The following is a 12,530-nucleotide window of genomic DNA, read 5'->3' on the forward strand; positions in this document are numbered from 1 at the left end:
CAGGGAGGATTTGAAGTCAGAAAACCAGTGAAATGTGTGAAGTCAGGCAACAGTGTGACTTCTTTTCAGGGGACAGTTGATTGTGTGACATTGGTTGAATTGTACAATGGATTTTGTGACATCTGATCTGGGAAGATTGTGACGTATGATCAGGGGAACAGTGTATGATGTGGCACCATATCTGACAGTCAGTAACATTGTATGGTTTTAGAGTATGATCCGTTGAGTATGCGACACAGACTTGTACATAGATGTGGAACCAACAATGTCGGACGAGAGCCATCAGGGAGGACTTGGATGGCCTTTGTAAATTGAATTTGAGTAAATGTCTTCAGGAAAGTCTTGAGGGTAAATTCTGCCCATTTTATTCCTGTGTCAGACTGATTATGTGAGGAATAAAATACACTTTTGAAATTGGATGATATTGAACAAAAAAAAAATTGAAAGAAAACCCCCATTCTTTTTTGGAATGTAAAGTGTTGTCTAAAAATGGCTTTATATACAAGGTAAAGTTGTCAAGTACGTGTACCGGCACTTTTGGCATTGTTGCGTAACTACATCGCCAGAGGGAGAAAAACACAAGAATGCTCATGTTAATTTCATGATCGGCATGAATACAGGATGCACTGGTAATGTGATACTGCTGTGGTCGGTGTATATCAGTGCAAATTCATTGTAAGTCTTTGAAATCACCGCAGGATTGAGGACAGTTAAAATGTCAGCTCTGATGAGTTACTATGACTACGAGCACTCTTCACTTCTGCTTCTATCTCCATTACAGTAAGTATACTATCAAACATGCACAGTTTGGGATTTTCACTGATTTCCTCAAATACACACCCAGGGTTCCCCTTGTCCTTGACACACATGAAAGTGTTTGAATCTTCTTGAAAGGATTTTCAAGATCTTAAAAGTTCTTGGAAAAAAATTTTTTTTTTAATTACATGTATATACTTGTATTGTATTTTTGAAATAAACACATGGCTAAGCTACCAAAATGGTATCTGTTAATCGCCACATGAAGGCTCAAACGGAGAACTGAACAGCCCTTAAAAGTATTTAAAACCTGATAAAGAAGATTTAAGGTCCTTGAAAGTAATTTAGAATATTGTTTGTCATGGGGGAGAACCTTGAACACAGAAAACTTGCATAATGCACGTGTACTTGTTACTTCAAGTGTTTAGATTTTGGCATGGTTGTGTTGTGACAAGTTAATATTACATGTGTTATTACTTTTGCCTAGGTTGGTACTGTGTTGATGAAATATACTGGCTGTTTAAAAGTCAGATGAATTGATTAGTTTCTGACATGCCCCTAGGATTCTGGCTGTAAACCTGTTCTTATCTTTCACAACTGACAAGTTAATTTATTTTTTACAGTATGTGCACACAAATCAAGTTACGTAATATCTTCTGAACAGACCTGTCGTTATATTTAAAATGCTCCAGGCATGTACATGTACATATATGCTTACAAGAACACTAGTATAAAATGCACGTACTTGTGGAAGTCAACAGGAACATTTTTCCACTGTCTAGCTGTTTGTTTTAAGGATAAATTGTAGGTTGTACAGTGCATGTACATATTAATTAGCCTATTGATGCGTAGATTAATGGCTGCTTGCCCATTAATTTGGTTGATTGCCTAATAACGTGGATGGCAGTGATGCTCAGTAAAATGTGTACAAACCAAAGTATAGGGAATATTTTTCTGAAGATTTCAGTTAAGGTAGGAAAGATATGAATTTATTTCCATGCTTTTATTTTATACATGGATTTAATTAACCTTGCACATGTGTTATCAGTGCATAGCATGATGCCTGACACGACATTGTTAAAAATTAACTTACAAGTGTCAGTACTGATTTAAAGATAAGGACAGTGTTAATTACTCCTTCGTTTCTCATGACCCTCTTACACATACATGTACAATTTGAGGGGAAATAAGCACTTGACCTTTCAAAAGATTTATTTGCTGAAATTATAATAATTATCAAAAGTGTTAATCATATACATATATATTGTTCTCCTATTTCACTGTAGTAAGTGGAAAGGTCTGCCAGCAACCTGCGGATGGTCGTTTGTTTCCCCATCATAATGCTGACCGCCGTCGTATAAGTGAAATATTCTTGAGTACTGCGTAAAACACCAATCAAATAAATAAATAAATACATATTTCACTGTATGGAGCCTAGTCTTGGCTAGCCATGGCTGTTTGTCTTTGCCCCTGATACTGTTTGGAATACATTATTCTGTGTTTTTGTTTTGCCTAAAAAATAAAAGTTATGAATGAAAGATTTTTAAAAAATGAAAACATGACCAGTAGTCTGTATACTTTAGGTAGGCCTACATTGAGTCCTTAACCTTTTCATTTTGATTCATGTGCCGATTTAGTTTGATTTTTTGAGACTAAATTACTGGTATATTGGTTGCGTTGGCTAATTCCAGTGCTTCAGAAGATGTATACATTTATTAGCCTACATGCACATGTATAAGTTAGCCCATATGACCATTTCTATAGGATTATCCAGACCAATGAATATAAATATCTGTAATTTGTGCACCGATTCACCTGGCAGCACCAAGGCACACCATTGGCCAGAAATGACTTGTTTCATTAATGCAGCTTTCATGATCTGATGTTCTGATGTACCAGATCAATTGGAAATTACCTGTCAATTTGCTAATTGAATCTTTGTATGCAAATGTAGTAATGTAAAGTTACTATATTTGTTTATAATTTATAACATGGTCAAACTGGCTCCTGCTTGTAGCAGGAAAGGCGAACATATGTAAAAATGTAGTTCTGTGTAATGCATTGCCATGAGAGTCGATTTCTATGAAGTGCTATATTTAGAGCTTAAAAGAAATATAACTTATTGTGCACTAGCTACGACATTCTCACATAGGATTTTGTGCCGTCTTGCACTCAGGCCTTTTATTAAATTAATTTGCCCATGTTACAAAGTAGGACACCCATGGACATATTAAAAGGTTCTTTACGGACTGACCACCAAATTGAGTAAACGACTGAGTTATAGAGCTGCTTTGTAGTCCCAGCTATAAATGCATCTCCGGTGAATGTTGATTTTTAATAAAAAAAACTGGAGATTAAATTATTATCATTAATTCCTCAACCTTGTCACATATGTAAGAGCAACTTTCATTGCAATTTATGCACATTTTTAATTTCATTTCGGAGACATTTGTTGGATTAGCCAATTTCAGGGTTTCACAACAAGTATAATTTTATCAGTCAGCACAGAATAATACCTTCAGAATATGTTTGAATAAACAGCTTGCAAACATTCAAAAAGGTTGAAGAATTACTGTAGTCCAAGATAAATTTGTCAAAAGAATCCTGTGTGTTTTAGTTAGAAGTCTCTATAATACATGTACAATAGATCACCTGTATTCAGTAACTAGAGTCCCTCAGACAAATACACCAAGGCTATAGGGAACAGCTTCTGACAGCATTTTTTTGTCTTTTTTTTTTGATTTGTAGAACTTATACATGTACATGTATGTCTGTTCACATCTTGAAATATAGATTTTACAAATGGAGGTTTGATAACAGAGGTGTGACTGGTGTGTTTGTAGTTTGACTATTTATTTCCTGTGTTCTGTGTTACAGATTGTTGGACAAGTTACTGGTGGTTTGCCCTAATGTAGATTATTGTGAAGAGGTATTGCCTAGGTCAGAGCTCGAGGCACATCTCTTACAGAGGTAAGGCGTTTTCCACCTACTCCATCCATATATATGCATGCCATTTTTTTCTCCTTCCTCTGCTAATGCATTTTGACAATAGCATGCGATATGAAATTGTTTCAGTTGTCAGCCAAGTCTAATAGAAAATCTCCTGATTTACCTGTACTCGTCACGCTGGCTTTGAATGGCCCATTTTTCTGGATTGTTGTTTGATATTGATTTCGCTCAAGTGATATTTCAACATCAAAGCGAGACAGTAGTTGTAACACAGGATTAGGCTAACCTTCCATTACATGACAATCCTCTATCAATCCACATGCATTCTGTCTGTGTCAGAGTTGAGCATTTACAAATTACAATGTGCATATATAGGTAGTTTTATTTGCAGAATTATTCTTAAGTTTTTTTTCTGGCCATATATGGCAAAAGTTGAATTGTTACATTTTCCAAAACCATGCTTACTGGCTTCCTCACTGCCTACATGTATTGATATATACTGATAGATGAAATACCATTAACTTTAATACCTACATGTAACAACGTGAAAAAACATATTTGTATTGAAATAAACTGATTTGGTCAAGTTCAGTTGACTGGTAAACTTTTATAATAATAGGAGCAAATATAAGCAAAATTCAGACATGGCGCTCCTTGCATTTTGGATATGTAATTTTTTTGTTATTTGTCTTGATTTATGTGTTATTTTCTCGATCATCTAATGTAATGGACTGTTGTACAAGTGAATTGATGAGGGGGCTGACAGAAACCTCCAGTAAAATAGATAAGTTAGTAAATAAATGATAAGTCTGTGTGGTGTTGTGCTCAGGTGCCGTGGAGCTGTGACGAGGTGCATCAAGGCAGGGTTAGGTTGTACATTTCGTGGTCCAAGGAGTGCCCTGCAGAGTCACCTGTGGGAATGTCCTTACCGGGACTGTGAAGCTGGTATGTATGCACACTCAACCACCCCTTTCATCATTCAAAATTAATCCCTGGCAGTTCTGTGTATAATATGATCTGTAGATACTGCTGAACCTGGAGTCAGAATAAGGTTAATTTCAGAGTTTTTTCTCAGAATAGGAAGATTGAAAGAAAATTGTTTTTCTAATTTAGTTTTTCAAAACTGGCTATCTTGCACAATTAAAATGAAATGCATTTGATTTCTTAATTTTGTGGTCGAGAAGCCAGCACGGTGCAATGACCCAGGAGCCTCCCACCAATGCGGTTGCTGTGAGTTGAAGCTCAGCTCATGCTGGCTTCCTCTCTGGCCATATGTGGGAAGTTCTGCCAGGAACCTGTGGATGGTCGTGGGTTTTCCCCGGGCTCTGTCCGATTTTCTGCCACCATAATGCTAGTTTTTATCATATAAGTGAAATATTCTTGATTATGGGGTAAAACACCAATCAAATAAATAAATAAATTTCTCCATTTGTATTTCATCACTCATTCTTTTGATGATATTTTCATGTTCTTCTCAGACTTTTGTATACTGACATTAACCTAGGATTTATGGACTGCATCTGAAATAATATCATCTCTGTAGAAACTTGTACGACACAAATATGAACATTATCTTCTGTACATAAAAAATTATCTGACATTGTGCCATCTGACATCTGTCTGCATTAAAGTGAAAGACAGCACCTGACTAATGTTTATGTCCACTGAAAGACTACCATTCAAAATATCTTAAATTGGCATTAAGTATGTTTTTTTTAGATTTTTTCAACCCTGTAAAAGTTTGCATGAAACTGTCTTGACACAGCTTCAGCAAGTCTCCATTAACGAAGGCAAGTTGTGGACTTCGGCGATGAAGGCCAAAGTGATAAATATAGTTTTGTCAGAAATTGGACATACTGGAAGAATATTTGTTTCACTGCTTGAAGTGTCGATGCAGCAGGCCTACTATATCATTTACAAGGAACTCCAGCGACCCTGTTTAAAAAGTTCAGATGCAGATGCATAGCCAGGGTATTCCTGGTTTGGTAGCCTCTGGAAGGGTTGTGCTTGTAATTTTGACCCCAATTAAATGTTTACAAAATTACAATAGGATTGTTATACAGCTGGATTCATGCTCAGTTGTGAAACAAATGGAAATAAATCCACTGAGTACCACTGAGACTCATCTAAGCATTTGATGTTGTTGCATTTTATCCTTCAGTTTTGCAGCGGTGCCTTCTAAGATGAAAGCAGTGCTGACCTAGTTATGGCGGACGTCAGAGAAAGCACTTCAGCTTGAATACGGAGTTTCAATAATTTTACTGTATTTTATAAAAGAGAACAGAAAAATAACATCCTCTGTATGTGAAAAAGACAAAGGAGCAAAATTTAAATTCTTCAGTTGTATTAAATTCAGGGAAAAAAAATTACATCATACAATTTTTAAGTAATTTTAAGCGTTGTTCGGTGAGATGGCGTCTTCTCATTCCCATAAACATTCGGCATCCCGAATGAATTTTATGCTGACTGGGATATTTGTTATTTAGAAACTGCTGACTAAATGCTAAAATGAACAATAAAAATGTATTTGGGGAGATGATTACAGTTTGAGCCAAAACGGTATGCTACTGTCTGACATCTCAAAACGATGTCTTATGCAGTAGATTTGTGTTATCATATGTCACTTCATGGAGTGAATAGGTAAAGGCTATGTCAAAGCTTAGGTCGTGCAATCTAATAGCAACGTATTTAATTGGAGAAAATACTCAAGATGGCCACCTCAACTCAAACCAGCCATTTTGGTTTACATGCTATTCGGTGAAATCTTATTAAAATAATAAAGTATGAAACTTTTTAGAAAGCTTGAGTATCCTGCTTTCAATTGAAATATGTTTTAACCAGATGCTGTCATGTCCTTTAAATCTCAGATGCCATCTGTCTGCATTAAAACTCTTGTGACATCTGTCTGCATAGAGACTTATCTGATTTCAGATGAGAAACTTGTTTGATCATACAACTCGTACAATGTGATCTGTGTGGAGTGTACCATGGTGTCTGTGTACATATCTCTGTCTTACATTGGCCTCCCTACCTTTCTGACATGATACACGTGTTTCATTGATTGTCTGGCATCAATATCTACCTTCATGTCTTATCTGTCTGTACTGATGTAGCAGGCCCGGCAATGTCATTATTATGTTCCTCTGACATCTGTCAGACATATATGTACACCCATATGACATTACATATCACTAGTGTCAGTCAATCAATCATGGGACATTTGTCTATGTTCAGAGCAGGTGCTATACATCTTTAATGTATCTCTATTGTTTATGTGTGATCAATGTACCAGTCTTTAGGTTTGTCTGGTAACCGCCTTGTTATTTGTAATGTTCTCATCTGTTTTACCCTGGAGCTTTTCTACCCCCCTGTTTTAACAAGAGTCTGACATGTCTACCTGAGGTTTTGTAATCAGTGTCCTGCATCAAAAGGTTGAATATTCAATATTCAGTTATCAGCCTTGTTGTTGATATTGGATAATTTCCAGTCTTGTTCTGCAGGTCTGGATGGTGCAAGCTCTCTAATCATGCTTATGGACTTTACAGTTTGCATAATTAAATATGTCTGGACTGAGAGCTGTAGGTTTATGTTTCTGCTTTATGCTTTGTCTCCATGGTTTTGTGTTACACATACACTGCTGCACCACTGGTTACTCAGGTTTTAACGTAGATTTGCTGCCGTCTCTGTTTCAGATAAGAACCCAGTAGTAGACGGAGAAGTGTCCACAATCGAAATCAAGAGAACCTGTCCAGACCTGGGCATGAGTATAGTGGGTGGAGTAGACACACCTCTGGTAAGTGCATACTTTATATAGGCTGCCCAGTTTCTGATGGTTTGACAGCTTCCTACAAGGAAACTTGAAATAGTATTTCTCAATTCTAAAAACTTTAATAGGTTTAAAGTTAAGCTACGAATTCAAATGATTTTTGGAAATGCCCCCATGGATCGAAAAATTCTGCATCATATTAAATTTATATTGCTACAAGGATCATCAAATTGGTGATACAATAAGATTAGGGAAAGATTAATGCTGGAGGAATGCACTGCACCTATTAACCAGATTGTGAAAAACCTGTACTGTAGAGTGCTGTGGTGTATATTATATGGATAACCACTTCATTCTATCTGTGAATACATGTACAGCTATAGTGTACTTGTGTTGACATTACTTCATTGGCACTAATCTATTTGCAGCCATGTATTGTAATACAAGAAGTCTTCCCTGATGGTGTGGTGGCCAAAGATGGCCGACTTTTACAAGGTGATCAAATCCTAGAGGTGAGAAAGTTTTTTCATGTGATTAAATTTTTCATAATTAAATTTGGGTATATTTTTAGCTTTATTCAATGGTATCTCATAATAAATCAAGTGTGTTTTAAATGTAATAAAAATAAATTTCAGAAATAGTTCTGTTGTCTCATGTCTTTTGTCATGCAGTATGTGCTAGAGAAAACAACATACACATTGGTCTTGTATGCATGTGTTTTTGGGGTGTGCTTTCAATATCTAGTATAGTTGAAGAATACCCTTATTATTAAAATTAATCAATATATGAATGGCAGAAGTCTGTTCTCATAATTTATTGTATTCAGTAGGCTGTGATATACATAATATTAGACCCTGTTGTATATTATCATAGAAATTTATACAGTTTGTGTATTATAGGCCAAATCATCATAATATCATGGCTTTAATAATTACCATATGCTAACCATGAATTTCAGTGCCCCACCCCCAATATAAATGTGAGAGTTTTTCTTCACTGAAATCTTTAAAAGTATGTACAAATTTGTAGAAAACCTTTGTGGAACATTTTAGAGACACATGTGTGACCGTGTTACATGTGTACACCCTGTATTGAATGGTGTAGTGTAATGAGGAAGAGGTGTACATTCTATCTCTACTGACTGTATTCCACTTGTTTCCTCTCAGGTAAATGGTGAGGATTTGACCCAGGTAACTCACACCCAAGCTCAGCAGGCCTTGGTTCAGTTCTCTCCTGTGTTCAGGGTGACCGTGTACAGAGAAAAAGCTGAAGAGAGTAAACCCATAGAGAAAGAAGGTCAGTACTAGTCCAGCAAATTTGTCAACCTTTGATCTTTCATTCTTTTCAGTACAAAATATACTGTCACACCTGACAATACAAAATATACTGTCACACCTGACAATACAAAATATACTGTCACACCTGACAATACACCTGAAAGAGTGGGATCAAGGCTTTAAAATTGAAATTGCACAGTATGATAGAGTTCGTTGAATGCAGCTTATGTGCAAAATTACAGCTTTCGTCTATGTCCCATATTCGTGTAATAAGGCTCCAAACTTCCAACTTTCGGGCGAATTTTCCAGGTGACAGCATGCTTGCTTACAAACGACCAGTCCCCAACCAATGATAGATTCAGGTTCATTTGGAAATGTAGTCTTGTGGTCATGTGATGCAAATAGCTGTCGATCAAAGTGGCGATAGACAAGAAAGGCTACAGGAGAGAAAATACGCATGAGTCTGAGATAAAAAGTAAATAAATAAATAAAAAAAAAAGAATTCAGGATAGAGACAGGGGTAAGTTGAGATTGAGAAAAGGAAGTATTGAAAGGGAGAGAAGGAAAGATAAGGTGCACTTAAAACTGAAATTGTCAAGTAAGCCTCAAAGTTTTTCTTGAGTACGTAAGTAAAACATTACTGCAGTAAGTTGAGCAACAACGACCTTTGAGTGTCACTAGCTCAGTAGTGATTTCTGGTGACCGCAATCCTTTTCCTCTGAGTTAAGTTGAATGCCTCACTTCATTTTTGTTTTATAATTACTTGTAATTGAAAAATATTCATAAACGGACAGTAAGGCAGGACCGTCTTATAATCTGCCAGTGGGTTGGGATCTAAAACTTGTGAAAGTTAGCCTTTCAGCAGATAGCTCTCGTAGGCAACAGGCTTTAGGCTCTGCCCAGTCCAGGAAGTTCAGGCAATCAGGAAATTCTGTTGTCAAAGACGTCGACAGTCAGCCACGAAGGATGAAAACAAATACATTCTGATTTTGTTACATACATATAATAGCCAGATCTCAAAACTGCAACAGCATATGCTTGAAAAGACCACTCAAACAGATCCAAATAAACACTTAATAATAAGAAAATAATATTTTTACTAACTGCTCCAACTACTTCCCTTTGAAAGCACATAACATAGAAGATAGTGAAATTGTTATATAATTCAGGCCAAAAAAAAAAATCAAGACAGACATAACATTTGTGACTGATGAAAACATATTCTGGTCATGGCACTATTCGTCTATGGTTCGTTGACTGATATACCTGTTTTCCTTTAATAGTAAACACCTTTCAGTTCCAGTGGTGGGTTTCCAGTCGTGCGTTTATAAAGTGTTGCAGTATTTGACTCATATGACTGAAAAGCCTTTCTGAGATTTCTTCCCCAAAAGTTCAGCTAATATTCTTATTTCTGATTATTTCTTTAAATTTCAGTTATGAATCTCTGTGTATGGAATAAAATTGTACTTTAGTCAGTCACCAGATGGGAAAATTATAACTGTGAAATTGCGTGTTTTAGTCTCTTTAGATATGTGCATAAAATGGTCCACAGTCTTTCTTAAATGTATGAAACCATTTTTTCTCTTCCTGTGTAGACTTTTATCTCCATGTGTATGACAAAACGTAAGGCATAACTTGTTTGTTTCATATTTTTCCAGAAATATTGAAGTGTACGTTAAGCAAAAGCAGAGGGAAGCAGTTAGGCATAAAGTTGGTTGGAAAGAGGTATGTACACCTTATGTAACACATCAACGCTGTTTATATACGTTTATGTGTTTATTATGTGCCCATATGTTACATTGAGTTTTTGCATTAACATTACTGCATATTTCAAATGTAGCATTTATCTCAACTGCTATTCAATTTGTTGTGAGTAACTGTATATCAGAAATTCACTTTATTGCTGAAAATTGCATGTTTCATGTACATGTGAATCCACATTTTTGGCAGGCGTGTTCTGATATGAACACATGAGCCCTTTGCTCTTTATGTCCTGGAGAGTGGAATATAATGATACAAACCAGGCACAACTACATTTGAATGCTAGAGGCATAAACTGTTAGGTCAATTTGTGCTGTGTAAATTTGTATTAATTTAAATAATCATTTTTTGACTTTCAGAAATGGTCCTGGACTCTTTATATTAAATTTGGTAAGTTCGATCTCTCAGTTTTGTAACTACCAGCCCATATTGATACAGGATTAACGACCAAATTTTAGTATAGTGTGACTGTTACGAGGTATTAATTCATGGGCACAACCATATGAAGTGGTTAAGTATGGTCCCTTGGTAGAGGAGTCAGTACAAACAAATGAACTCTGGTCAAAAAATTTTTAAAAATCCAAACATAATCTCTCTGACCAAGCTGCGGAGCAGAAATGTTTTGAAATTATAGGGTTGGAATTTGAAATTTTGTTAATCGTTGCACTTATTTCATCCTTTCTTCACTTCATATCCACATACATTTCCAGCAGGAGGGGACTTCTTACAGTTCACACTGATATTTAACATTGTGTTTTGTCACATCGTTTATCATTTTCTTAATGAGGGGCCTAATTGTAAGACAATGCAAAACTCTACACTTGTTTGCAGAAAGTCACAGTTATTGCATTGGTTAAATACTTGCATTTTGTTAAGTAGTTGATATCATATCACTACCATATGTTTTTCACGTTCTCAGGTACCCAGCGGGCAAGCTTCAATAGATGGAAGGCTCAAACCTGATGACCGAGTGTTAGAAATTAATGGTCAAGACTTAAGCTATGGCTCACAGGAACAAGCGGCCCGTATAATCCAGGTCAGTCTTTGATTTTATTGTATGGTGTGTAGAAATTGCTGAAACTGGATGTTATGTCTGGTGTTAAAATCCTGTGTAGACGACAGTATTGTTTTGTGATGGTGCAGTATTACAATCTCGTGCGTTTGGTGATATCTCCATCTTACACAACCGTGTGGACTCTCTGTATTACAGTCCAGCGTAGACAAAGTACAGTTTGTGATATCCCGGAGAAGTCGTCCGCAAACCCCTGACCTCATTCGCTCCAGTTCTACAGCTCAAGATGTTGTCTCAGAAAGCGGCTCTAGTGACTCTGACGTGACCAAGGTTGTCCTCTGTAAGAAATGTACTGAGAGATTCATTACTGTTACAAAGGTAAGACATACATGTCGTCAAGGATACAGGTTGTTTTGTCATTCACTGATGTTTACATTTATAATTTAAAACTGAATTATAGCGGGAAATTCTGATTGGACAAATTCAGCCAAATTTGAATATGATCAGATGGACTCCTATTCTTGTGTCAGTCTTATTGTGACAAACATGATTATTCATTACATGAGATGTTTACCCACATGTTGTATATGTATTTGTCATGTGAGATGAAATCCTCAATGAGATTTGAAATCTGGTTATTTTGGCATTATGGACTAATTTCAGTCTTTTTGTACAAATGCGGTAACTAAACACATGCTAGCTGTGAATGTTGCCAGTGGATTCAGCGTAATTTTGCTGCTTGATTCCTGTACTGTCTGTAATGTCCAGTATTATTGCCTTGTCACTGCAGGCACCTTTGGAGACCTTGGGGATTGGGGTAGCTGGTGGGTTGAGGAGCCCTCGCGGGGACACCCCTATCTACATCACGAATATTAACCCTACAGGCTGCCTGGGGAGAACAAGACAAGTAAAGGTGGGTCAGTTGTAAGGAGACCATAGGCTGATTGGTGCTCGTTACACCAGTATTTGCACTAATGCGATTGCTATGAGTTCAAGTCCAGCTCATGCT

General features: G+C 36.5%; 1 protein-coding gene across 1 annotated transcript in view; it reads left to right on the forward strand.

The window, feature by feature from the left end:
• LOC135467987 (ligand of Numb protein X 2-like) overlaps positions 1-12,530 on the forward strand; it is a 55,672-nt gene that overhangs the window by 38,526 nt on the left and 4,616 nt on the right. Inside the window, exons 3-12 of the mRNA XM_064745963.1 lie at positions 3,634-3,726; positions 4,535-4,650; positions 7,398-7,498; positions 7,900-7,983; positions 8,638-8,767; positions 10,407-10,473; positions 10,869-10,899; positions 11,429-11,545; positions 11,720-11,899; positions 12,312-12,434. Coding sequence (XP_064602033.1) covers positions 3,634-3,726; positions 4,535-4,650; positions 7,398-7,498; positions 7,900-7,983; positions 8,638-8,767; positions 10,407-10,473; positions 10,869-10,899; positions 11,429-11,545; positions 11,720-11,899; positions 12,312-12,434 — 1,042 coding nt within the window. The remainder of the gene's footprint in view (positions 1-3,633; positions 3,727-4,534; positions 4,651-7,397; positions 7,499-7,899; positions 7,984-8,637; positions 8,768-10,406; positions 10,474-10,868; positions 10,900-11,428; positions 11,546-11,719; positions 11,900-12,311; positions 12,435-12,530) is intronic.

Source organism: Liolophura sinensis, chromosome 6, assembly GCF_032854445.1.
Source record: "Liolophura sinensis isolate JHLJ2023 chromosome 6, CUHK_Ljap_v2, whole genome shotgun sequence".
In the NCBI taxonomy this organism is placed as follows: domain Eukaryota; kingdom Metazoa; phylum Mollusca; class Polyplacophora; order Chitonida; family Chitonidae; genus Liolophura; species Liolophura sinensis.